The following is a 26,360-nucleotide window of genomic DNA, read 5'->3' on the forward strand; positions in this document are numbered from 1 at the left end:
TCCCGACAGAGCCACGTAGGAAGAGGAGGTAGGTTTTAAATTTTAAAAAGTGGCGCACCTCGTGCAGAGGCGCCACTGTGGGCCGCACCGCCTCACACACATTTGAGAAGGGCTTCGGGTCTACCTGGGTCCATGCAGCTCCCTGGGTCCATGCAGAATCCATCTTTGAGAAACAATTGCAACAAAGGTAAAACTTGAAGCCTTGACACTAACTGCCTAACTGTCACTGAGAGCAATGCCACAAAGGAACCCAATAAGAATATGTATATTACTTCCCCAGCAAGGTCTCTGTAATATACAAGGTCTCCCCGCACATCCTGTCCACCATAGTGATGGGCATCTTATTATAAACCTTCAGCCCTCTGCCAAAGAATAGCAAGTCATATACAAATACCTGCTTCAAATAAATTTCACAACAAAAGAATAAATCCAAAAATTTCATTTAAATTTTTCAGACCACAGCTACATACTGATCAATTTAAATGTGAAAATAGAAACTGCACATCTCAACAAGATGGAGATGAGAAAGGAAAAATGTGTATCGTGTTGATTTAACAATCACCTTTATTAACAGACTTTTTTGTTAACCTAATCTCATTTTTCTTAAATCTAACATTTCTACTATTAAAAAGGACACAATAGAACAGTGGTGGCGAACCTTTTCAAGATCGAGTGCCCAAATTGCAACCCAAAACCACTTATTTATCGCAAAGTGTCAACAAGGCAATTTAACCTGAATACTGAGGTCTTAGTTTAGAAAAAACGGTTGGCTCCGAGGTGTGCGTTACTTGGGAGTAAGCTTGGTGGTAGTCGGTGGCTTTGCTTTGAAGCAACCGTGCAACTCTTCCGACGGGTGAATCACAACCCTAGGAGGGTTTACTCAGAAGCAAGCCCCATTGCCAGCAACCAAGCTTACTCCCAGGTAAAGGATTGTGCTTTAGTTCTTTGCATTGAAATCAGTGGGGTTTAACAGCACTTACCAGGGTTTCCTACACTGCTTCCCCAAAGTTAGGTCTTAGGTTTAATGCTAATAATCGAGCCCAGCGGCCCAGGCCAGCCTAGATGTGGTGGGGGGTTTGCGCGTGCCCACAGAGAGGGCTCTGAGTGCCACCTCTGGCACCCGTGCCATAGGTTCGCCACCACTGCAATAGAACAATGTTCCACCCCCAATCCTGCATTCAAATTTTCAGCAATCTATAAGCAAGTGAAACCCATTGAAACTAAAGGATATTGGATGAGAAGGCAAAATGAGGCAGGCATCTCAAGCACAGCCAATAGTAATAGAATTGCAATTATATGGTAGGAATGGCTGGGAAAGTGTAGTGTGACTCCGGAAAGAGAAAGCTTGCAATTACAACAAACTACTTCTGTGACCTGTTTTGTTATATACAACTAGTATTTCTCTTTCTGTGAAAGCAAAAGTACCACCAAGAATGCAAAGATTAAGTTCCATTTACTGCTGCAAAATTACAACCTACCATTATTAGCAGTTTCCCTGTTTCCCTATGGAAATGTATGATACAAATAGGAAAATACTCTTAAAAAGTCTCCCTGGTCTCCCAAAAAGTCCTCCCAATCTCATTTTAAGATGTAATCTCATGATCTCCTAGCCACATCACCTTTATTACCCAGGCTACAGAGCCATAATGTGCCTGGATAATAAGGATCAACTCAGACTGCCTGATATTCAACCCTAGGTTACCATTACTGTATACTTCCAGCAAAGTTTTAATGCTGCAAGAGGGTAAAGCACTTGCAGTATCTAGCTATACATGTTCATGCTCCACAAGCCCTCTTATTTCAATTGGCCACATTAGCAACTCTCTCTATACCCAACTAAATAGATGAAGCAAAGTCAGGAATATTCTACATTTCTCCCTTTTCCCTTTCATAGAGTCAATTCACAAATGACCCCCATTACCACTGCAAACCCAGTCAATGATAAGATCTCTTCCAATAGAAAACTACCGGGTTATAGCAGCAGAGGGTACTTTTCATGGACTGAACTTTCAGAGCCATTCAAAGCCAGCTCTCTCTCATTAGATTAAACTAGGCTCCAAAATAAGTAAAACTTTGTACCTGATGAAAGAAACAACAAACGCTGGCCATTTATGCATTATGCATGGCCTTCGCATTGGACATACTTTCCCTTTGGCTCATTCCACACACGCAAAATAATGCACTTTCAAGGGCTGCTTTCAGGGCTACTTTGAAGCTGTGTGTGGAATGGCTTAAAAGCAGTTAATGAAAAGCAGCTTGAAAGGTGCATTATTTTTGCTGTTAATCGCGGAGATGAGCCTTTGAGTTTGATTCTCGGTTATGCATGTTTCCCGCTCTTCAGCAGTCATCCAGCCTTCAGATCAATCACCCAGTCACCCAGCATTCAGATCAGAGAATCCATGTGGTTTCCAAAAGCTCTGAAAGTGCACCTTTTCCTCTGCCTTCGAAAGAAAAGTGAAGGAGATCAGCTTGCATTTAGCTTTCTTTGGGTTTTCTTGCTCCTCCTTGCCTCCCCCCTCCCAACACCATAGCAGTCTGCCCAATCTTTGGGCCATCATTTCAGAAGGCTTAGAAGGGCTTTCTCTTTTTTTACATTTTTATGCTGGAGGTCTATTGCTGGAGTAATAGACCCAGTGAAATTGACAAGAAACTGACATGGTCTAGAAAAATATCACTAGACCAAAGTTGACAGGGGAAAAAAGTGGCAAGCAACTTCCCCAAATGGAGGTTGCATGGAAACTACAAGGAAACAGGGGGTAGGCAAAATGGCAGATTGCCTCAGCTAGGGACACTGCAGTAGAAGAATCCCTGTGTAAACAAAAAAAAGTGGGAAAAGTTTTGGGGCATGGAAATAAATAACATCCCCTAACAAACAATATGGCATTAAGCCTTCATTAAATGGACAGGGCATTTTCTTTTTCTCCAGGGAGCTGACAACCACAGTCCAGCCCATTTAACAACTGTTTTAAGTCACTTTCCTCAAGAAACACAATATAGGTAGAAAAAAAATCACTAGAGTTTAACGATAACATATTTGAAACTAGCATCATATTAATCACCCCAGACAGAAATAACTTAATAATATTCATACAAATGCTATCTGATAATAAAAACAACATATTTGAGATTGGGAAAATTGTTCTATTGATGTGAGGCTGCCACACATAACAACTGTGACACTCTGAGGAAGCTCCTTCAACAAGCATTGGTCTATGAGGCATAACTGAGGAAGAGATTGTCTCCCCATAGATGATTCCAGGTTATGATGGGCATTAACTGAAAAAACCATCACCTTCAATTGAACCTGGAAGTAATCAGGGAGCCAGTGGAGCCATTTAAAAAGCACCACTGTATGATCAGTGCATGTTAACAAGCAGGCAAGCATATTTTCAATTGTCTTCAAATACGGCCCCACAGATAATATGCTACAGTAATCCAGTCTAGAGGTTGCAGAGATATGGATTAGCAGAGCAAGGTCTGCCCTACTAAGGAGATTTGAGAACCTAAAAGTCTGATGTAAGTGGAAAAGTCAGACTTTGAGTGTATGTGTCAGCTGGCCTGGAGCAAATTTAATAGAGGCTTAATATGCAGAAACAGACATTTGAGCTGTTTGTGGCACGCTAATAAATATTACCATCTCGTAGTTACTGCAGGTAAAACTGATATTAAAGGAACAGCTAGAAGAAGTATAAAATTTGGCAATCCTGACTTGGACAATGCTGTTACCTGCTTTTCCAAGACCAGGCTAATAAGATTTATGCACTGCAATCCAGAGGGGGGGGGGGAGTTTCATGGCAGAGGCAGCAGCACTGCCACACTGCCTCCAACCAAGATTGGGAAGGCATTGAGAGGATGAAAAAACAACAGAAATACTCCCCCCAACTCATTGTTCTTTCTCAACAGCTTATGCTTGCTGTTTTCATTGTGTAAGTTGTTGGCAGGCACAGGCTGAAAGCCCTGTTGAAGCCAACTAAAGCCATTTCTACTACCAGGAATACCCCTGGAATGCCCAACCAATGTCAGAACCTGTTGTGAAGAAGCACCAGAACAGTGGCAGCTTCCAGGTTTGGGTACTATGGAGCCACCCAGCATCCCACTGCTAGCATATTCCCCCCACCCTCAGCCAGCATATTTGCCCCTTGCAAGAGGCACCTGTGTCAGCGTGCCCGTGTGCCACTTCCATGATTCTTTCAACCTCGGCTCCCCCTGGTGGACTGCACACATCTCTTAGCAGATCTAACAAAGCCAAACCATCCTACCAATTTTCTCCACTGGCAACATATATGTCTTGCCTGGATTCAAGTTTCACCACTTGACGGAGGAGAAACTGCAACTGGGGAGGGGGGGAGCTGTTAATCAATGAATCATTCAAGCTCAGTGTCACCAATACATCAGTTCTAGTTTGCCAGAAATGTGGGCAGCCAAGGTTACCATTGCTACATTCTACTTTAACAATGAATTCAAATGAGCGGTTGGATCCACTTCCCCTCCCAATATTTCAACACCTCTACAGTCTAATCAAAAGCAAGTATTCTAAGCCGACAAGGCTCACATTGCCTTACAAAATCCTCTTTGGTGAAACTCAGTATGTATATATTTATTGGCTAATGAATTCTGGAGGACCGACTCCTTCCATATGTCTCTGTGCACCAACTACAAACATCAGTTATCTACTGGTTACCTGGTAGCCGGCCCGACATCAATTAGAATCTGGGTCTTTTCCAGCTCTGTGGAATGAGCTCCCTAAAAATGTGAAGGGACCTCTCCTTAGAGATCTTCAGGAAACACTGTAAGGCCTACCTGCCTCCTTGCCAGGACTTTTGAGGAGGCTTGAACTGCAGGCATCTTTTAAGGTTAGAATTGCCGGGGACAATTTGGGGTTTGCTAACTTATTTTTTATTTTAACTGAACATGTTTTTTAATTAATATTGTAAGATGTCTTGAGGCACAAGGAAAGGTGGAATTTAAATGTTAATAAATAAATTCACAGATATCCAAGTGCTGAGGTCCTCAGTACAATCTTTAGCAAATGGCCTCAAAGAGATCACGGAAAGTGATTTATATAGTGATTTATGTCATCTTTTTTTCAGCCAGACTGTTTCTGCTTTGAACATTAAAAAATATATCAGACCCAGTCAACTGAAACCATCTTCCTTGATCACCTAAATCCCTTTCCATTTTAATTAGACAAACTCCTTAATGCCCCAAATGTAGGAATAGTATCAATTCCAGTGATAAATATTTGTGGACCATGACATTACACAGTTATCCTAACAATGAAAATAGAGGATTCTTGCAAATTAACAGCTAGTACCTAGCAGTTTAAAAAGAATTAAATTCATAAATGCTTGTCCTGGTCACAACAAGCAAGACTATAAGTGTGGTGGGCAAAGTATACAATTTTCATAAGTCTGCCATATATCCTAGCTAGCCAGAGAGTCAAAGTTCAATATTTCCTTTGTTCAGCAACAGCTCTATGAATAGAGAAAGAATCCTGCTATTCAGACCCCTAGCCTATTACAATGCTTTGTAGTCTCATGCGGAAAATCTTGGTTCAATTATCTATTAGTCTTTGCTTCCAATACCAGCTGGGTCTGGGAGATGTACAGATGTAGTTTTCATGGCTCCTGGGAAGGAGGTGGCCAACAATGAATTGGACAATTACTTTAGAGGAGTTAAGGAGCTCTACCACAAGAACTTCACAGATTATTCACCTTCTACCAGAAAATTAAAGGAAAAATATTGACTTTCAAAGTGTAAAGCAAGAAGTATATTCTTATAATGTACTGTCATTATGACTAGTACTTATATGTATGATCTAAACCATAATACTGATTTGCAAGTCATCTTAATGGCTTGAAAACCTGTCATTGTTGCAATGAAAAATATTAACATAAGGTACTGTACCAAGATTAATAATTTTCCTGATGCAAAGTAACTTGTTCCTGGGAAGAGAAATTGTGGAAACTGAGATGTAAGCCCCGTAGATTATTGTAGCAAATGCCAAACCCTGATTCCAAAATCCATTTTCTCAGGGTTTTTTTAAAAAGTTCATTCAAAACAAATACTGCAAGTGTGATCATTAAAAAAGACCACATTAAAATTATAGAAGTAAAATATCTAGCATATAGAAATTACATTCCTCTTCTCCCTTCCCCTCTCAGACCACCATCAGTTCTAATCAAAGAACAATTCACCATAAAAATATCACTTGGGTGCAAAGGTACAATGTAGAATTAAACTGTTTGCAATGAGTTGAAAACCAACAGCATTGCATGGTTTTCTGTCAACATGACAACCAGTCCATGCAGTCTGTTCAGGCCTTTGAAAAGAGATAAGAGGAATGCACATGATCAGTCATGCGAATGAGGGGACACAAAGAGTTCAAAGCCTGAAAAACTTCAAAGGTCAACAAACTTCAACAATCCGAAACTGTACCATAGTGAGATCAAAATTAGTTCAAGAACCCAGAAGATCAATGGCAAAGGATTGCAAATGTAAATTCCATATTGAACATTTGAGTTTTCCCACTCATTTCAGTCTATCAACAATAATGTTATTATAATCAGTTCACCAAAAATGTAATTACCAAAGATGCCAAAGAAGCAATATCATGTCCTCATTTGATGTAAGTTATCAAGTAACATGATTAATTAAATGAAGTCTAACAATTACAATTATCGTCAGAAGTTTTCAATCAATCATAACAAAAACTTTTTTTGTTCCAGGTGTAACCTATGGTATTAAATGATGCATACCTTGAGCCTACAATAAATCTTAAACAGTGATTATAAAGAGAGGAACCAAGATGATCAGGGAAACAAGACAAAAAAGAATGACTCCAATTCCAATCTTTTAAACACCATTTATGACATCAACTCTTGCAAATCCAAACACTTTGAAGGAAAGCCAAACAATATTATATTATTCAAACAAATCAATATAGCTGTATGAATCCTATAGTTACAGGATCAACTAGTGTACTACCTGATAAATTGGTAAAGCAATGCAGTCTCCAGGGTTCTGAAACATTCATGAATCAAAAATCTAACTACAGGAATACAGTAATCACATATCAGTCACCCAGCTTAAGGAGCTATGAGAAGCAGTATCAATGTCCTGTATTTGTTTCAAAATCTTTCACACCTCTTTACCTGAATGCACCAGCTGTAATACAAAGTCACACATAAAACACCTGATGGCTTTTACTAAATGTAGCTACTGTCATTTTTCTCAGCCCACTCTTTCTTCTTGCATTTTGGAGAACTTCATTATGTTGATGGGCACTCTTTTAAAAAAGATTTTAAAGTGACTAGACACATGTGCTATGTCCCCACATTTATGTGCTGATGTTAAAACTATTAAGCCACTGGCATTCCTATAAAAGCTGATGGCATTTATTCATCATTAAAGAGTTTTTCAGCTGTATAAAACTTCTCACTTGCATATTCCCATTTCAAAATTATAGATGACATGTACCCAGGCCACATTCACTATTTTCAGGAAAAGGTCTGAAGAACCAAGTCAAATTGAAGTGATAAGAGATGAAGTTCTAGGTCTACTGGGGAAATTAAAAACTGATAAATCTCTACGTCCTTATGACAACACATTCCTTAATATGAGACTGCTGATCTACTAACCCATATAAGTGACCTATCACTAAACTCACCCACTGTATCAGAAGACTGGAAAGACTGGAAGATTGGACTGTGCATCCACAAATTATGCCGGTGGAGAGCCGTTTGCTGCTGCTGTGCAGAAATGGCCTGAGAAAGAATGGCTGTGTTGCAGCAGTGAAAAAAGGCAAACTCTGTGTTAGGGATTATTAGGAGCTGAAAATCAAATGGCTGATAATATAATCTGTATAAATCAATGACGAGATCTCATTTGGAATACTGTGTGCAGTTCTGGTCATTATATCTCAAAAGGAACACTGCAGAGCTGGAAAAAGTACAAAAGAGGGCACCCAAAAAAATTAGGGTGTTTGAGCATCTTTCCTACAAGAAAAGGCTGAAGAGTCTTGGATTTTTATGTTAGAAAAAAGATTACTAAGGGGGGAAGCATGATAAACACATACAATTATGCATGGATGAGAAAGAGTTGACATAGAGAACTTCTTTTCCCTTTTCTAAAATACCAGAACTTGAGGGCATCCAACGAAACTAATGGGAAGTAGATTCAGGACAGATAAAAATAAATATTACTTTACACAGTAAGTGATTAAAATGTGTGGAATTTGCAGCCAGAGGATGTAGTGATGGCCACAGGCATAGACAGGGCATTAGATAGATTCATGCAAGTCTACCAGTGACTATTAGTCATGGTGACTAAAGGGAACCTCCACATTCTTATTACAAGAAAATGGTGGTGCGGCAGACACCCACGCGAGCTCCTCTCTGGGTGTGCAGCTTCGCAAGGCAGGTAAACCACTGACTCTTATTTTTCCTACCTTTTCACTTCAGAGACTGAAGTGCTTTAGAAATAAGGTACAATTTGTTTGAAAGCACTTTCCCTCAGTCCTGTTCACAACGAGAAGGCAAAGGATGTCCACTGACTTTTATTTTCTTTTTTCACTCTCAAACACTCCCCACGCTAGGCACAGTAAAACAAATATACTGACACAGATCTAAACTTAAACAAGAACTCAGATTTATTAAACAGGTAGGGGAGATGGTGAAGGAAAGGACTTTAAGAAGCTTGGGGCCGTTTCAAGACGAAGCCTCCTTGCGCCCACACACCGCTTCAAGAGTGCGGGCGGCGCAAGGAGCGCAAGCCCTGTTTCGCATGCAAGCATGCAGCTAACGGGAGGAAGCGAGAGGTCGGCAGAGCGGCAGGCGGCTCCGCGTGATAGCCGCTCTCTGGCGCCCTCCCCCGCCCCACTCGCAGTCATCCTCCCACCAGTCGCCTGCGGGAAGCGTCGCAGCCCGCCCATGCACCCTCGCACCGACCCCCTCGGAGGTCGGAGGACAGTGTGGGCGGGGCTGCGACGCCCCGCGAGGCGACGAGGAGGACACCGCGGATAGTAAAGCAGGAGACGAGGAGACAGCGTCTTCCCGGCTGGGCTTGGTTAAGCACCAGCATACAGGGAAGACGCTCCCTCCCCAACAACAACCCTTTACAAGGGTTGTTGTTTAGGAGTGGCTTGACGCCGCCCTGGGGGGGGAAGAAGAGTCAGGTCGCCGCTGCTGCATTGCAGCAGCGGCGCCTGTGCGAACGGCGGCCTGGGGGCGCCTTTTTTGGCGCCCCCAGGCCGTCATAAATGGGCCGTGCGGAAACGGCCTTAGAGATGGATGGTTGAAGCAAATAAGGCAGGAGGCAAGAGATATTATGGCACATAGACTTATAGTTTTGATTACTTTAGCACAGCACTTGATTACTTAGATGATAGTTTCAGAGATATTTCAACACACACAAACATACACCCTTTTCTGTTAGGTAAAACCCACAAACAAAACATAAACTCTCTACTGAGATAAATTTAAAGCAAATCCCTACATTCCAGACAAACTGATATATTAGAACCCTCCTCTCGCTAGGAAAAGTCCTTATTTCAGTTTATTAAACCTGGCCCTACAACAAACCCTGCCAATATACAGTGTATGTGTATCAACTGCTTAAACTCAGCTGTCTCAGGCCAATACCAGTAGAATCAGTCACTCTCTTGGCTGACCTACTCCCCACAGAGTTTAGTTTTCTTTCACAGTTAAGAAAAATAGGTCTTAACAGAACCAAAAAGCCATTCACAAAGAACTCCTAGTTCTTGTGCTCCCCAAGATAATTCTTCTGACTCAAATATTACTGTACTATACTTCTGACAAGGAGAGCTAACCTCCTCTCTCTTTCTGCATCACACTGTTACCTGCCTAATCAGAGCACCACAGCCAATCAGGTGGTTCAACTGTTCCCAAGTTTTCCTGTTCCACCCTGAAGGTAAACAGTAAATTTGCTTTAACAGAATTGCATTTTAAAGTCAGCTTTTCTTTCCAATCTGTCACAGGTGGCTATACTGCCAGGAAGCCTTTAAAAAAAAAAAAAAGGCTACAGAAAACTCAGCTGATAGTACTATTGTTAGACTCTAAAGATTGCTATTGCTGGGGAAATACTATCAATAGAAAAATAGTCACAGTTCCAGAGGGCTACAACTTCTGACCTTACCCAAACTGATCAATTGCACTTTACATTTCACTACACATCTCTTTAAGAAAAAACAAGATGGATCCTCCGCATTCCTTAAATTTGTACTATCTATACCTGCATGCACGCACACACAGTGTGTGTGTGCGTGCGCGCGCGCGCGCGTGTGTGTGGTGTGTGTGTGTGTGTGTTGCCTGTCTCTATAACTAGGTTGTCTGGCCACATGCCATAAAACCTATATGATTATACTTCCTTGGGTTTCATAGCTACTTACAATACTTTAGCCCATGACTTATTAATTTAGTTTTGTTTTGATTTATATGATGGGCTCTCCATGGTGGATTCAGAGCAGCATACAACAAACACATAAATTAAAACATCATTTCTTGCTGTGCTAATCCGATGGCACTAAAACCAACTAATTTGCTCTTGCCTTTCCACCATCGCTTCTTTGCACACCTGTTCCCAGAATCACTTTATCTCCATCTTTCCTGAGCCTACAATAATTGTCAAAGCCCTCTTGTCACACAGGAAGCCTTTGAGTGAAGGTCAAAGAGCAACATGCACATTACTGGGAAGAAATTCCACAGTGTCCAAGGAACCAAGCCATCACCAACCCCTTTAAACTCTCAGCCGAGACACCAAGGGACCAAGTCTCTACCAGGTGTTAATCCAGAAGTCAGCTCTGCAAATTGGGGCCCTTGCCAATTGAGTTGTACAAACAAGTGGGAGGAACTTACTGGAGGTCCCTGGCCCAAGACAGGTTCAGCTGGCCACCACTAGGGCCAGGATTTTTTTGACCCTGGCCCCTACCTGGTAGAATGTGCTTGCAGCTGAGATTAGGGCCCTGAGAGACATACCAGGGCCTGAAAGACTGAGCTCTTCCGCCAGGCTTTTATATCGTACCAACCGGCCTGACTGGAACACCGTCGCCTCCCATGGGTGTCTGGTTAGGGTTTTTCTCGCCATCTGTCTTTTTCTATTATTCATTGTAAATGTTTTAAATGATACCGCTATGTCGGTACTGATTCTTTATATTGTATGATTATTTGTGTAGTTTTATTGATGTTTGCTGCCCCTGAGACCTATTGGGAAGGGCGGGATATAAATCGAATAAGGAAGGAAGGAAGGAAGGAAGGAAGGAAGGAAGGAAGGAAGGAAGGAAGGAAGGAAGGAAGGAAGGAAGGAAGGAAGGAAGGAAGGAAGGAAGGAAGGAAGGAAGGAAGGAAGGAAGGAAGGAAGGAAGGAAGGAAGGAAGGAAGGAAGGAAGGAAGGAAGGAAGGAAGGAAGGAAGTACTTGGAAGCTGTAAGGTAGTGAGTTTAGACTGAAACCCTAAAACCCAAATAATACTTCAGGAACATAATTACTAAGGTTTATTAAAATAAATGAGCAGAAACATATAAATACAGAAGCAGTGCAAAGCAGGGAAGAAAATAATAAAGCTCAGTAATTGTCCTAGAATAGTTATTCAGGCTTTTTAGTCTTTTGATGCAGGCGCTGCCTGGTCAAACTGAAGGTACAGGGTCTAGATAGAACTCCCAGTCCAAACTCCAAAAAAGCAGATGAATATTTCAGGTACATAAGTACCTTTAGATGATCATTTCAGTTATTTGTAGCCTTTAGTATCTTGGATAGTCTAGTTATGTATCAATAGCAAGTTGTTTTGCTATTATATTGATATTATATTGGCCAGCCAATCAACCAAGTAGCACAATTTTTACTGCAGTACAGAGGGGCAGTAGAAAAAATATATATTAGCAGTCACAGTGCAAGCAAAATAACAATGTTCTGTGTCCTGGCCGAAAATTAATAAACTGCTCTGCCAGAAGTCTAAGTTAAATACTTTGCAGAAAAGAATACTCACTATAAAAATCTTTGGTTCCTAAACCCTACCTTCATGAAATATATAGCTACATCCCAAGAATTAATAGTTACGGGTTTTATTTTTTTCCTTGTATTTACTACATCACACTTCCATTAATCAATCATTTGAACTACATTAAATCTGATAGGGTGAGAGGAGGGAGAACAGTTGTTTTGCAACATCTACATAATCAATATACATTTTCAGACCTTGATTGAGACACAGCATATGCTTTTTGAATTGATCACAGCTTTGAACTAATGGTACTTCAATTCAAGTTTCACCTAGTGTAGTCAATAAGGTTATAAACACATACTCATTAGTTCCTATTATCATGCCTACAAGAATTCTTCCATAAATTTAAATATGAACATAAGAATTCATCCAGCTCTGTTTGAAAGCAATATCTGGCCATATGAAAGTTATTTGAAAGTAAGTAATTTTATTCTATGCCAGTCAAGCTCATTGTTTTCCATTACTTTTTTATCATTAAGAAATTGATTTTGCTGTTAGAAGGTTTTTATGACACCACTTAATCTTAGACAACCTAGTAAAATCCAGAAAACAATTACAGGCACCTTTATATAGTATAGTAATCTTGATCACTACATTAAGAAGGAAATCACTCTAAGTTAAATGCCACATTTGGTAGTCCAGGAACCTCAAGAATTTGGCATTGCTCCTGAAGTGATCAATAGCTGCAAAGCACAAATGCACAGTTTTGACCTAGTAAGACTGGAAGGATGATTCTACCTTGAAAACAACATTTCACTTTGCAGCTCAGCTCACAATTTCTACAGCCGCATTCTATGCAACTTCCCAATGGTCAGCATAATTTACTAGCTTGCAGTTTTCATCTCCCTTTTCTTCCTACAGTAATTGAAAATGCTCTAATTAACTGACCTACAGCACAGCATAATCAATACTTCCTGATCACATATGCCAATGAATTTCGAAATTCAAGAAGTGTTTATGTGTACAGCTATTAAATGAATTAGACAAATCTGTATGTTAAAATATAATTGACCTATTACAACCTTAATGCTACCTACACAATTATTTTTCCCATCCTAAGCAAATAGTCTGTAATTAACTTCCAATAGCACCAATAACATGGAAGAATGAAATTTGGACACAAATATGTCATACCAAGAAAAATCCAGACTTTTATATTTATGCGATGGATTTCATTTATATATTGCCTTTCTCCACAATGGGTCTTAAAGTGACTTGTATCATTCCCCACTCCTCCAGTTTATCCTCACAACAAGGCTAAGAGATAGGTTAAGCTGACACTGTGTGATTGGTCCAAAGTTACCCATCTAACTTCTAGGGGAAAGTAGAGATTTGAACTGGGGGTCTCCCAGATCCTATACCACACTGTTTGTTTGAACAACTCAACTTTAGCTAATTTAAAGTAATTTAAAATTCTCAGTCTGTACCCTCAGATAACCTAGTGTCCTCCCTAAAATAGAGCTAACTTCAAGTCCAGTAGTGTGTTAAATGAGAAATGTGTTTTCTACTGGGAATGAGGAGATGAGTCATAAGAGAGGACGCTTGTGGCAGGACAAAATAAGACCATGGGATGACTAGGCTGAAAGGCAAGGCTTGTATCAGATTGTACGTATTGAGCATGCTTAATAGGCTAATGCATACTAACTTCTCTTCCTGCTCTGATGACAAACTGTATTATAACGAACATACAAGAAGAATATGGGAGTGGGTCACATATTAAGGAGTAACAAATAAATAGGCGGACTGAAAAGTTGTGACTCGAAGTACCCTAGCCAATGGGGGAACATACCTTAATGCTAGGGAGGATAAGGTGAAGATGAGGCGAACAGGGATGATGAGGCGAATTCAGGAGAAGGGAGTAAATATGCTGTGGATATACTGTTTCAGTGGAGTCTGCCCATGTGGGGACGGCTCCCTTTTCTTTGCAAATAAAGCTACTTAAAACTCTCTTCTGTTGGCTTGATATTTGGTAAAGAAATAATGAGCACCACAGTAGTACCTTAGAAACCAACAAGATTGTTGATGTAATAAGCTTTCAAGAGTCAAAGCTTCCTATGTCAGATATCTGGATTTGAATCTAGCTCTTCTACTGCAGACTAGCTGAAACTCTGAAACTCCATGAAACAGCTCATTCTCAAATGTTTGGACAGGTCCAGGCTTTTTCTAGACCCGACAATGCTATTGCAGTATTTGTACATAACATGGAAGAATATATCTACCATGTGTAGCATAACAAAATCAGATTTCTAAATCTTTAAACTGTCTGTAAATATGTGCAGCAGTGGAAGCAGTTTCAATCTGGTTAAATACAATCAATATGGAAGCAGTTTCAATCTGGTTAAATACTTGAAGAAAAAAAGACTTCACCCTATAACTCTGTGAAAACCTTACAGTTTGGTTGCTGATTGTTAATCTGCCACTGTTAGGGAATGAGACAATAGGAATCACAAACTGGTACTCATCATTTCTACAATATAGAGAATCAGTAGTAACTGCTAACTATAGCAGGTACAATACAATGTTAAGGGAGGGTGAAAGTTCAAAGTAGTAGCAGATTCTTTCCCCTACTTAACAATCTGTTAGAAACTTTGTAACATGTTTTCTATCAATAGTTAATTCTGCGAGTCTGTTCCATTTGCTTTGGGCTTCAACAACTTCACACTAATATAAGAGAAGTTGAGATTTTCAGAGGCTCAGATCAAGTGTTTGCTGATAACAGTGTAACCTAATAGATATATGAAGGCAGAATTGCTGATGAACCATTAACAGATTTTACAACCATCACAGCTTAGACTTTTTACATACTGTAGTATCAAATTGCTCCCTTGTATGAGAATTCAAGGAGTGCACCGTCAATACAAAGCCACTCTACTGAAAGTCAGTGCAGCCTTACCCAAGAGACCCATTCACTTTCCACATATGGAAGGGACGATGAAAAACTGTCAAAGTAAATCTATGCTCACTTTTGGATGGTTTAACATCAATGGAGCATGCAAACACCCCAGGATGGCTCATAAGCTTAGTCGTGCGTGAAGTTCTCCCTAATATACTTTAATTGTGAATCTGTTTTAATTATAATCAGATTAAGTCACCGGGAAAAGGTGCAAATACGAATTTTCTTTAATTGCTAATGGAGCTTTTCAGCAATTTCTAACCACATGCCCGGTTCGGAAAGAAACTGGTAGAGACACCAGCCCAAGTTTGACATTCTCTAGAAATCAATGCTGTTTCTTAGACAACACAGTTCAACTCTTATTAACAGCCCAAACTCACTCAAATGCTAGAGACAAATTCAAGCCTTGAGGGTTTCATCTTTACTAATTAGCATAAAGGAATGTTGAGCATACAAGTCCAAGGAACACAATAGAAATGCTTTCACAAGCACTGCCCAGCAGACAATGCATATAGACAAACATGCAAACATTTAAACACGGCCACTGAGGTTTTCCAGCCAACACAGTCAACAACATTAAAGCAGCAACTCCTGTTCCAAGACATCATTTCAGGCTAGAGGATTTCCTTCAGAATATATTTTCAGTGCTGGAGCTCCCCCTCTGAATATAACTACAAACAAGAACATGTGCAGAGTTTCTTTCACTCACTGCTGAATAGCTATAATGAAATTTGGCATATTTCTAGCATCCCAGGAGGAAAGATCTAAATTAGATCCCAATTTCCAGTCAAGTTTCTAGTCAGATTCATGTTAGGAATTAGGTACACACTCACCATTTAGCTGTTCTATCAGTGCAATCCTATATCTGCCTATTCTTGCTACTCTTCAGTTGTGTCTACTCTCAGGTCGTTGTGTTTAGTTAGGATTGCAGTCTCATGTGTCAATTTTAAGAATGTGCCAAATGCTCCAGAAAGGAACAGGAAGGCACATCCATGTAGCAAATGAAACAATTAAACAGATGAAAAGTTTTCCCCTTTGGTACTACTATGGTGTTATGGTCTGTTATTAATTAGATGCCAGCTTTAAAGAAGGGAAGAAAACTGGTCTCAAAGAGACAGGACACACATTCACTTTCAGAATTTTCCCTACCCAGAAGTGATTTCTGAGTCCCCCAATTTAAGGACCTCCTACAAATGGACTAGAAAGGGAGATCACATTTTTAAAAAAATAAAAAACTGGAGATAATAACTTTATTAGGAGAGATTCGCTGCATACTCCGACTATTCAGCTGTTCAGCTGTTCGAATCCCACTGTCTGTATCCCCAGTACAAGCAAACTAACTTGACAGCAGAGACAAGTCAGATAACTGCTGGTGTCCTCTACAGTACTTTTGCTAGGTCCCTCCCTTTTCGAGAAGGGAGAGAAAAACCCGGGATTAAGCTCCCAAATCTAAAATCAGGGAGAGAATGAACAGATTAACCCTTCCTCAACAGGTGAATGACAGATGAGCGGAGGTACGAGGATGGGGATTCACGCCATTATGAATGTTCAGCCAGGACACGGCGCTGCGTGCGGCAGCCACAACTTCCAAGCCGCTCGCCTTTCACACGAGAACACACACCCAGCGCCGCTTTCGGCATCGTGCTGTTGCCGGGTTTGTGCGCCTGCCGGCTCGCCAGCGCCAGCTCCTACACCTACCTGTCATCGTAACAGAAATCCGCGCCGAGAGTGTTAAGATACAGGACGAGCCCCAGGGCGCCGCTCACCAACTCCGCGATCATCTCTCCTCCGCCACCGCCGCCGCCGCCGCCGCCCTCGTCTCTAGCCGCCGCCGCGCCGCCGCCGCCGCCCCCCGGTCGCGCAAAGCATCCGCCGCGCGCCTTTCCTCCTGCCGTCTCGCTCCGCTTCTGCTCCCCAGCTTGGTCAGCACCTCCAAGCGTCCAGCATCGCGGCCCTTCCACCCCACCCCCTCCACCCGCCAGCCGCACTTGGCCAAGCAGTCAGTCAGCAGCGGGAGGAGCCGGCAGCAGCTTTTATTGTTCCGTCCGCTCCGCTCACTCCCTTTACCCCATGACTGGCCGGGGCTGGCACCGAAGAGCGGCGGGCGCTCCGCCTCGAAAAGCCGCTTGGCCGGAGCGAGCTCGGCGGCTCCCCTGTCCCCAACACCGGGGTGTCTCTCCGCGTCTCCACCACCTTGCAGCTCGGAGGCCCCTTCACGGCTGAACTGAGAGCGCCACTGCTGAGGCTCGGAGAGCGCCCGCATGGGGCTCTCCAAGCTCCCATCGCGCTTGCGTGCCGTCCCCCCTTCAGTCCGCCCCTTTCCCCACCCCTTCTCTCGCCTTCGCTTTCTGTCGCTGCGAGGGGCTTCTCTCCCTCCGCCTTTCCCTTTCAGTTTCACACAGGAACCCACTGAAACAAATAGCTCGTCGCTGGAGGAAAGCCCGCGGCTGGAAAGGGACTGGGAAGGAGGAGAAGCGGGTCAAGAGTTGGGAAAGACGCAGACTGGCACCGCTTTTGTTACCAACCCTCACCCTCGCCTCGCTCCCCTAGCTCAGTAGCCAGTCAGGTGGAAAGATCACGACGAGCGGGCTGAGGGTAGAAAGCTGCCACTGCCATTGTTCAGCCCGCCCGCCGTATATCTTCATAAGGCACCCCTCTTACCTATTTTTTAAAAATAATTGTCTTCAGACGCCACATACAGGGACTACTTTTTGAAGCAAGCTTTTGCTTGTGTTTTGAAAACTTTAATAGAAGTGACCAGAAGGGAGGTGCGTGCGTGCAATTCCCTTGAGAGGAATTGAAATTAGGGGGGGGGGGGTGTTGGAAGCGACAATGATGGAAAGGCGGTGTGTGTTATTTTATTTATTTTATTTGTTACATTTATATACCGCCCTCCCCGAAGGCTCAGTTACACAGTTACACACACACACACAATGGGTTTTTCTAGCAGGCATGGTGGAAACATTTTACGAATGATCTTAATGGGATATGGTTGATTGGAGCTAGTATTGATCTTTCGAAACAAGGTTTATATGGGGGAGGAGTTCAGTTTTTTCTTCATTTTCTGTTAACCAGCCATCTGCCGTAAAAGTGTTTCTTCAAGTGGCACAGCATGCCAGCCTATAGGAGCATGACATGCCCAGCTGTGTGCTAGAAATCCAGAAGCTTTTAAGAAGCCTCTTCCCCCTACTATTATTTAACACAGTCCCCTCCAGAATTGCTAGGCATTAAGCACATTCGGGCCTTTTCAAGGCAGTGCTTTAAATGCTCTTATGAAGCCTGCCTTTGAATGTCACCAATTCCCCCCTGCTGCTTTCAGTTAGTTCCAATGGCTTCAACATGTCATCACCAATGGTGGGTAATTTTAGATGTGGGGTGTGCCATTCTACATTAAAGCACTGAGAGGTCCCTCTGTAGATTATACTGGCTTCTAGGGAATGAATATATTTGGTCTTCAACAAGCAGGATAAATTAGGGTTCCCTGGCTTCAGAATAATTTAGGTCTAGGTCTTCAGCCTTTTCTGTTTCATAGGCACAGCTAACACATTAGTTTGTTCTACTCCACTATTTTGTTATTTCTTCCAGAAATAAACTGTAATTTGTTTAATTTAAATCACTTATTAGACACTGTTTTATAGAAAGATAACACACAACAAAAGAGAAACAAAAAACTAAGTACCCTGTTGGATCCGAGCAGTGGTATATCTAGTCCAGCACCCTGTCTCACACAGTGGCCAGTTACTCTGTTCAAAAACATCAAAAGACTTAAGATTCAGGCACTACAAACACAAAATCCCAGGGTAACTAGCCACCACCAGTCCCTTTACTAATTCTCCAGCCAGAGAGCAAGAGATCCTTCTGGATGTAGTCAAGAAGTCATCCCTGAAAAGTGGGACACTTGCAAGCTGAATTCCAAAAGCAAATTGCTCTGGAAGTACTAGATTTAGACTGAAGCCCTAAAACCCAAAGAATAACACTGGGTATAATTGATATGATTTATTAAATTTGCAGGAATATTATATAAGGGCCATGAACAGCAAGGATAAAATAATAAAGTCTAAACAGCTAACCCAGAATGCCGATACAAGCTTTGATTCTCTAATCTATATTTTATCTGATCAGACTGAGATAGGCAGCTCATCCAAACGTCCAGCCAGCTGTGCACCACCTCACTGTTCCTAGATAGATTTCCCAGTGGCATGGGAAGGCTTGCAAAGAGAAAAAGCCTTCCTGTCACTGAAACTGAGTAGACATACACTGCCTTTTGGGCAGCTTAAGTCTAAACAAACTGCCACCAACATAAGGTGGCAAACAGCCAAAAGGCATGCCCCTGCAGTACATGGAGCAAAAACTATCAGACCATGGACACACAGCCTGGAAATCCCACAACAGCCAAAGACTTCAAAGTTTAAGAGGTAGGTGTTCCACTCTTACAAGACCCAACCTGGCTCAAAGGTGTCAAGAATCAAGAGGTATCCAAACTATACAGGTGCAAAACTTATGTCAAACTGCCAACAGTTAAGATGATCCTAGTCGACTAACCAAATGTATTCCTAGCCAGGTGACCTGACCAATCAGATGTGTTTCTGGACATGTGACCATGTATTCTGCAACGGCACATAAGCACAATTAAGCAAACCACCTTTACTTATTCAGAGTGTCTTGTGTCAATGAGATGGAATGTGGAAGTAAAACTCCCAGCCTTCTGGCCTTGAAGCTCCCTAAGCCACTATGATGTCACCTGCAATTGTGTCTAACTTCCATCTCTTGTACACTCTCTCTAAAACTGCAAAATTATTAGGTTCCCGGAGAGAGGCCTTCTATGATTCTGCTAGGCCCAAATCCTGAACCAATTTTTTGAAAAACCAAGAAATTGCTAGGCAAAGACATTTTTAAAAACAGGCCAGCAACACAGTATATATGCCAAGGCCTTTCCCTGATGTTGACTTCTCTACTTGCCAGAAAATATAGTTACAAACCTAGGAAATCTTGTAATCCTAAATAACAAGAAGAGCTTTTACTCAGGCATGTTTTAACATCCTGCCTTCTGCTAAAAGGGGAGATATCAAAAAACTCTGTATTTGGAATGGAATTGCCCTTGTGGCAGTCATGAAGTAGAATCAATAGGGCATGTTCTTTTACATTGTCTTTTTTAATAAGGAATTGTGAGACAAACTTATTCTTCTTCTGCCAAATAAATACAGACAGATATAGCGAAGGTAGCAAAATTTTGCACAGCAGCAAAATCTATTCATGCTTCATTGAGGAGGTAGTTTTGTTTTACTGTACCAAATTATGTAAATGTTATTTGAGATTTTAGTATTTGTAAACCATAGAAATGATTGAATATTAGATTACTGTAAATCCATAATGTTTTAATTATGCTAGTCATTGTCTGTGATAATAAATATTTGCACTTGTACTTGCCTTCTGCACTGGGATATTCAGGGCTTTACTAGCTCTGAATGAGGAAGTTCTCTTTAGTCACCAAGGCTAGTAACCACTGATAGACCTCCATGAATCTGTCTAATCCCTTTTTAAAGGTCCCTCTGGCAGAGAGTTCCACATTTTAATCAGTTGTTGAATGTTGAAAGCATTTCCTTTTGTTGATCCTGCCTCTATTGCCCATCAGCTTCATTGGCCCACACCACTGGACAGAAAGAGAGCTACACCAGTGATTTTCCTAGAAACCAGGAGCCGTACTGCCATATTGAGGCCCATTCCACACAGGCTAATAAACACAGGTTAAGGACAGTTAAAAAACCCCATGGGTGGGGGGGGGACTTCTCAGGGATCCCAACCCTAAAGTGAGTCTGCCCCATGTTATTTTCCCAAAACTGGGTTTTTTGAGAATCGCACTATTTGCAAGTCTTTTGAAAAATCCTAGGTTGCAGCCGCTTGCAAGCGAACAGCCGGGCAGGAGGCACTTTATTTGGCTGCACTTTCCTTTTTAAAAAATTCCCGGCTTACATCTGCAAAGCCACAAGGTGCAAATGGTCTTGTCGTGGTATTGTGAGATGTCAGCATGGCTGTGGGGGGCTCATTTGTGGATGCCTTTGTAGCTATGCATCAGTGGGAGGTTTAAAAAAATAGACGCACTTTCATGCGAAGACGTGACAGCAACCTTCATTGTTTCTGTGGGTGCATGTGAACGCAAAAACAGGAAAGCAGGTTACTTTATCCTGATTGCAACCCGCTATACATTTGCTGTGTGGAAAGGGTCTGACATAGATTCTGACATAGACATCTCTATCTTCTGTACATCATGACTGTACCCCTGGACTGTCATATTTTTTGTTGACACTAGAATATTAATTGGCAGGTATTGGGGAGGTTTACTAGTAGCAGTTGGAAGAAATCATTACCTGGAAAGGGATTTTGATGAATGCACTATTTCAGGGCAAGGGGGAGCCAGTGTGGAAGGAGCTGAGATTTATCTCTGATGGCAAGTCTTTGGCAAAGATTCTCACTGCCTGTCCAACTTCTTGAGAGTCGATGAAACAATCCCCACCCCCATTTTACTCCATGTCTATAGTAATATTGTACAACACCAAATCAGTGAAACACAAGATTGCACAGCTGGAAGAAATTGATCTAGCTTGCATAATAGAAAAATGGCTGGAAGAATGTGTCTGCCTCAAGAACACCTCCTGGTTATGCAGTCCTCCACCAACCCTGCACATCTGGCCAGGGAGGAGGCATGGCCATTATCCTGCATGAAACCTTCAACTTCTACAGAATTCCAGTGCAAACTATCACCGCCATTGACTGACATTAGGGATTAAGAATAGATTGGGCATTCTTCTTGTCTACCAGCTCCTGCCCTCTATAAATTGGCAGAGGTACTGTTGGATGTAGTGCTAGAGACTCCTACCCTGTTAGTTCTAGGAGACTTCAACATTCATGCCAACAGTATCTGTCAGAAGTGGCCCAGAATTGTATAGCTTCCTTGACTGCACTGGGTCTTTCCCAGATTGTGACTGGCCCAGGGGCGTACCTAGGCAAACTGGAGCCCGGGGACAAAACCGGCGTTTGGCGCCCCCCACCCCCACCCGGCATATGGGCGGCCAACCTCCCCCACCATGAACAAACAATGATTTTTTGCACCAGCTCACAAAACACCTCCCACTCCCAGCAAAACATACATGGCTCTCTCCCCACCAACTCTTTTCCTAATTTCCTAATCACAACAACCCTATGAGGTAGGTTGTTAGCCTGAGAAACAACTCCAAGCCAGTGCAAGTGGGTATTAAGCATGTAAATCTCTCAAAAATCACCCCCAGCAAAACATTTACCAAACAAGTGTCAGCATCATCTCTCACAAAACACCTCCAGTGGACTTCACCCCCCAAACAGCATCAATTTTCTTAATGGTGTTTAAATCCAGGGAGCTCTGATTCTTCTTTTAAATCCAATCTGTGCTGTGGGAGAGAATCTTGGGGTCCCTGGTTAAAACAAAATTCGAGTTATGCTGTTTGGGGGTTTATCCTCCCCCACCCTGAAACAGCATCACTTTTGAGGGCTGGGAGATTCAGATATCGCAAATGTACCTGATTCAGCTGGAAATCTGGGCAAATTTAAGCATTATTACTGGACAAAAAAGTGTCCGATTATGTCCCAAGTACCCAAATATGAACAAATGTGCATGCAAGGTATTTGGGCTTTTGGGGGGGGGGGGGGGGTTTTTGGGGTTTTTTGGCCGGCAGGGAGGGCATTTTTAAAGCTGAAGCGACACCATGATTTCAGGGCATCATCAAGAGACTGTTCTGATGATAATATCTAAGTTTGTGGATATTCAGGGGAAGCAAAGTTATGGACGCCTGAAATTTGAATGGCCTCATCCCCATTGTTTTCAATGGGAGCTAACAGGAGATGGGGGCTGCCCATTTGAGGGAACTATAACTTTGGTCCTCCTGAACCTAACTTCACCAAACTTGGGTGGCATCATAAGCAATAGTTACCAGGATGATACCTCCTTGAAATTTTGGTGTCACTAGCTTTAAAAATACACCCCGTACGGGCACCCCAAGAAATTTGCCCAAGATTTTTTGTTTTGCAGTGACTTTGCTCCATTGTAGCCAATGGGGAATTTCTGAGACAGGCTGCACATTTTTGAAGATAGAGGCACCAGACTTTCAAGGTGGCTCCAGGAAGCCCTCCTGGTAATAGCATCCAGGCTTAGAGACCTTTGCTTCTGAGGGTTCAATTTTATGGACCCCCAAAAGGCTTATTTTGTTTCCACACTCCTGCCCATTAAGCCTGATGGCTGAGTTCTCTCAGAACTCTCTCAACTCGCCCCCCCCCCACTCCAGAAGCAAAGCTCACCAAGCTTGGATGCTATTACCCAAGGCCTCTTGGAGCCACCTTGAAAGTCTGGCGCCTCTATGTTCAAAAATGTGTGGTCAGTGCTTACACACTCAGAAATTCCCCAGAATCTGCCAGGCTCTTCAGCAAGTTCTATGGTGGGAAACATTATTTTTCCCACCATAGACTTCAATGGGGCTTTCTGTTATGCCCAGCTGGTGCTGTGGTAGAGGTTTAAACAGGAGGCAATGTGGTAGTGGTCTTGCTCTGGGTGGGGGCACTTATTTCCTGCAGGGCTGCTGGTGTGAGTCTCCTGAAAGGAACCAGCCAACTTTGCTAAAGTTTGCCTGGGATGGCCGAATGCTGTGGGCATCAGGTTCACCTTCAACTTGGTGCCCACAGCATTTTCCTCTTCCACACACATTTTAGCAAATTTGGTTGGTTCCTTTCAGGAGACTCACACAAGCAGCCCTACAGGAAATGCCCCCACCCAGAGCAAGACCCCTACCACAGTGCCTCCCATTGAAACCTCTACCACAGAGCCATCTGGGCATAACAGAAAGTCCCACTGAAGTCCATGGTGGGAAAAGTAATTTTTCCCACCACAGAAGTTGCTGAAGAGTCTGGCAGATTCTGGGGAATTTCTGAGTGTGTAAGCACTGGCTGCACATTTTTGAAGATAGAGGCACCGGGCGCCCCCCCCCCCCCCCGTCCCTAGGCAGGACGCCACTGGACTGGCCCAACGTATGAAAGAGTCTAACCCTTGGATTTAATCTTTTGAACTGAGAGAAGGTTTCAGGGTTGGAGATTTGTCCTGAACCAAGGTTTGACCACTATGTACTTAAAGCCAAGGTGATTGTGACTCTGATACCTTGCAGGATAAGGTCCCACTTTAAATGACCCACCCACAGAATCCTAATGGATTCCCAAAAGCTCCAGGAGATTTTAGGATTCCAACTGTGATCTGTTGAGACCATGGTGGAAAAATAGAATATGAAGCTCATTGGAGCTCAATTGTTTTTTAAAAAAATAAAATGTATTAACAGCTAAACAACCAAGAAGTTACAATTTCCCAAACCTTCATTGTATGAACTAGACTGATAAATTTTGGCAGATCATCACAGGTGTCAAGTTACTCAGTAGAATTGGTACATGTGATAATTACAGGGTTTAAAAAGAGATAATTTAGGAGTTCACATATGTTACCAAGAAGTCATTTTCAAAATAACTTTCAGTATAGCAAAGACACATTGTCACAGACTATTCCACCAGAGAAAAGAGTAGGAGGGTTGTAACAACAAATACTAATAACAGTAATTATGAAGATGAACTGAGGTACATATTCTCAAAGCTATTCAGAAGCTGCAGCAATTGTGTTTAATTTGCTTTTTAAAGGCACATTTGCATATAAATAAATAAATCCTGACACAAAGAAATAAAGCATAGCTATAGAACACCCATTCACCAAATAAAATAGAAAAGATTGTTGAGAAATTTTCCTTCACAAAGTTGTGAAAAATAAAGTTGTGACACAACTATACAGTAGTTCAGTTATTTACCAGACTTGGTAACTTTGACCTATCAGTGCAATTCTTTCAGCGGACTTTGAAGGGTGTAACTCTGTTTTTGACTGTACTGGATGAAAACTTACTTGTACTGGCGATTATTTATTTTTTAAAATAGGTTTTTTATACCACCACCCCAAGAAATCTGCCCAAGGCAGCTTAAAGGTCAATAAAATACAATAAAAACATATTAAAATATTAATGAAACTCTAGCTTTAAAAACTCTCCCACTGCCTTAAAAAAGACCACTGAGCAGCTTAAAATAAGAGTTTGCAGTCTACAAACACATTAAATGGGGTTAATTTTTTTTAAAAAAAACCTTAATTAAAGCCCTGGTTGAACAGAACCATTTTTGCTTGGCAGCTGAAAGAGAGCACTGTGAGTGTCTGGCAAACCTCAAGGTGAAGGGCATTCCATAAATGAGGTGTCACTACTGAAAAAGCCCTGTCTCTGATTGCTACCTACCTAATCAGTGAAGATGGAGATAAAAAGTGTTAGATTTCGTTTAGAGTCATGGATCTGCCCAGTAGTGTGTGTGAGTGCAGTTTATAGAAACTTCCCAAGAGATAAATGTAAAAGGTAAAACTTACATTTATTCAAGCATCTCCAGTTCACAGCTTTGTTCCAGGAAAAAGATAGATAGAAAGAAACCCTAGTCTAAAGAGATTACTTTCCCTACGACAAGTGGGCACAACTAACGCGCCATCACGTGTGTGCAGGTGAGATGATGCTGCAGTGGGAAAGGCCCCACTGAGCAGGTTGCCATTGACCATGCGCTTGGGTCAAAGGCTAGAGCAGAAGTGAAACCAGCATGGGGAAGAAAGGAAGTTAGTGGGCGGTCCCCTGGCCCAGACAAGGAGGGCAAACAAGAGAGGCAACATCACAGTTAGAGTGAGATACACTGCACCCCCCAGTGTCCAGGCATGCAGAAGTCGCTTATTCCAAAAAAAAGAGAAAGGCTTGTGAAGGAGATCAGAACTGGTGGACTGGACATTATGGGGAGGTAAAGGAAGAGTCATGGGGACAGGTGATGTCAGCCAATAGACTTCATAGAGTTTCCAGTGAGTTTCTGCATTTTTCTTGGAAGCAATGTAGTGATGCCTCCAATATTGCTATTTTGTTTTTTTCCTACCACCACTCCAATGGAAGGGGGCAGGAGATCTAGTAGCCTAACAATATGGGAGAATTAAAACATTTATACTCTATCTTTTCTCCTGAGCTAAGGCAGTTTAATTAGTCAATGTCTGATTAATATGCTATGAAAACATTTACGGATTAAGCATTTTCATGAGGAGCTACTGAGTTTCATTGGCTCCCTCTGCCTCTTGGGACACTGGTGAAAACAGATAATTAAAGACTGTTTAGGGAATGCATGACCCTCCTGGAATAGGAAGTTAGGTGGCATCAAAGGATCAGTCAAGCCAGCTTGCGTGATAAAAGTAAGGTACAAATGAAGTAAATAAATACATACATAAATATTGCCTTCCATCAGCCTGAATAACTTGCTGTTTCCAGAGCTCCTAGTTTTTCCTCTAGGAAGAAAGATTCATGGCCTTCAGCCTGACCTACCTTCACTTGCTTTTG

The 26,360-nt window shown here is 42.1% G+C and overlaps 1 protein-coding gene across 1 annotated transcript in view; it reads right to left on the minus strand.

Moving 5' to 3' along the window:
* Positions 1–17,182, minus strand: part of TMTC2 (transmembrane O-mannosyltransferase targeting cadherins 2) — a 261,000-nt gene extending 243,818 nt beyond the window's left edge. The window contains exon 1 of the mRNA XM_048499966.1: positions 16,606–17,182. Within this exon, the coding sequence (XP_048355923.1) occupies positions 16,606–16,688 (83 nt within the window). The 5' untranslated portion in view covers positions 16,689–17,182. The remainder of the gene's footprint in view (positions 1–16,605) is intronic.
* Between the last annotated feature and the right edge of the window lie 9,178 nt (positions 17,183–26,360).

The sequence above is a fragment of the Sphaerodactylus townsendi genome, linkage group LG06 (assembly GCF_021028975.2).
Source record: "Sphaerodactylus townsendi isolate TG3544 linkage group LG06, MPM_Stown_v2.3, whole genome shotgun sequence".
NCBI classification, from domain to species: Eukaryota; Metazoa; Chordata; class Lepidosauria; order Squamata; family Sphaerodactylidae; genus Sphaerodactylus; species Sphaerodactylus townsendi.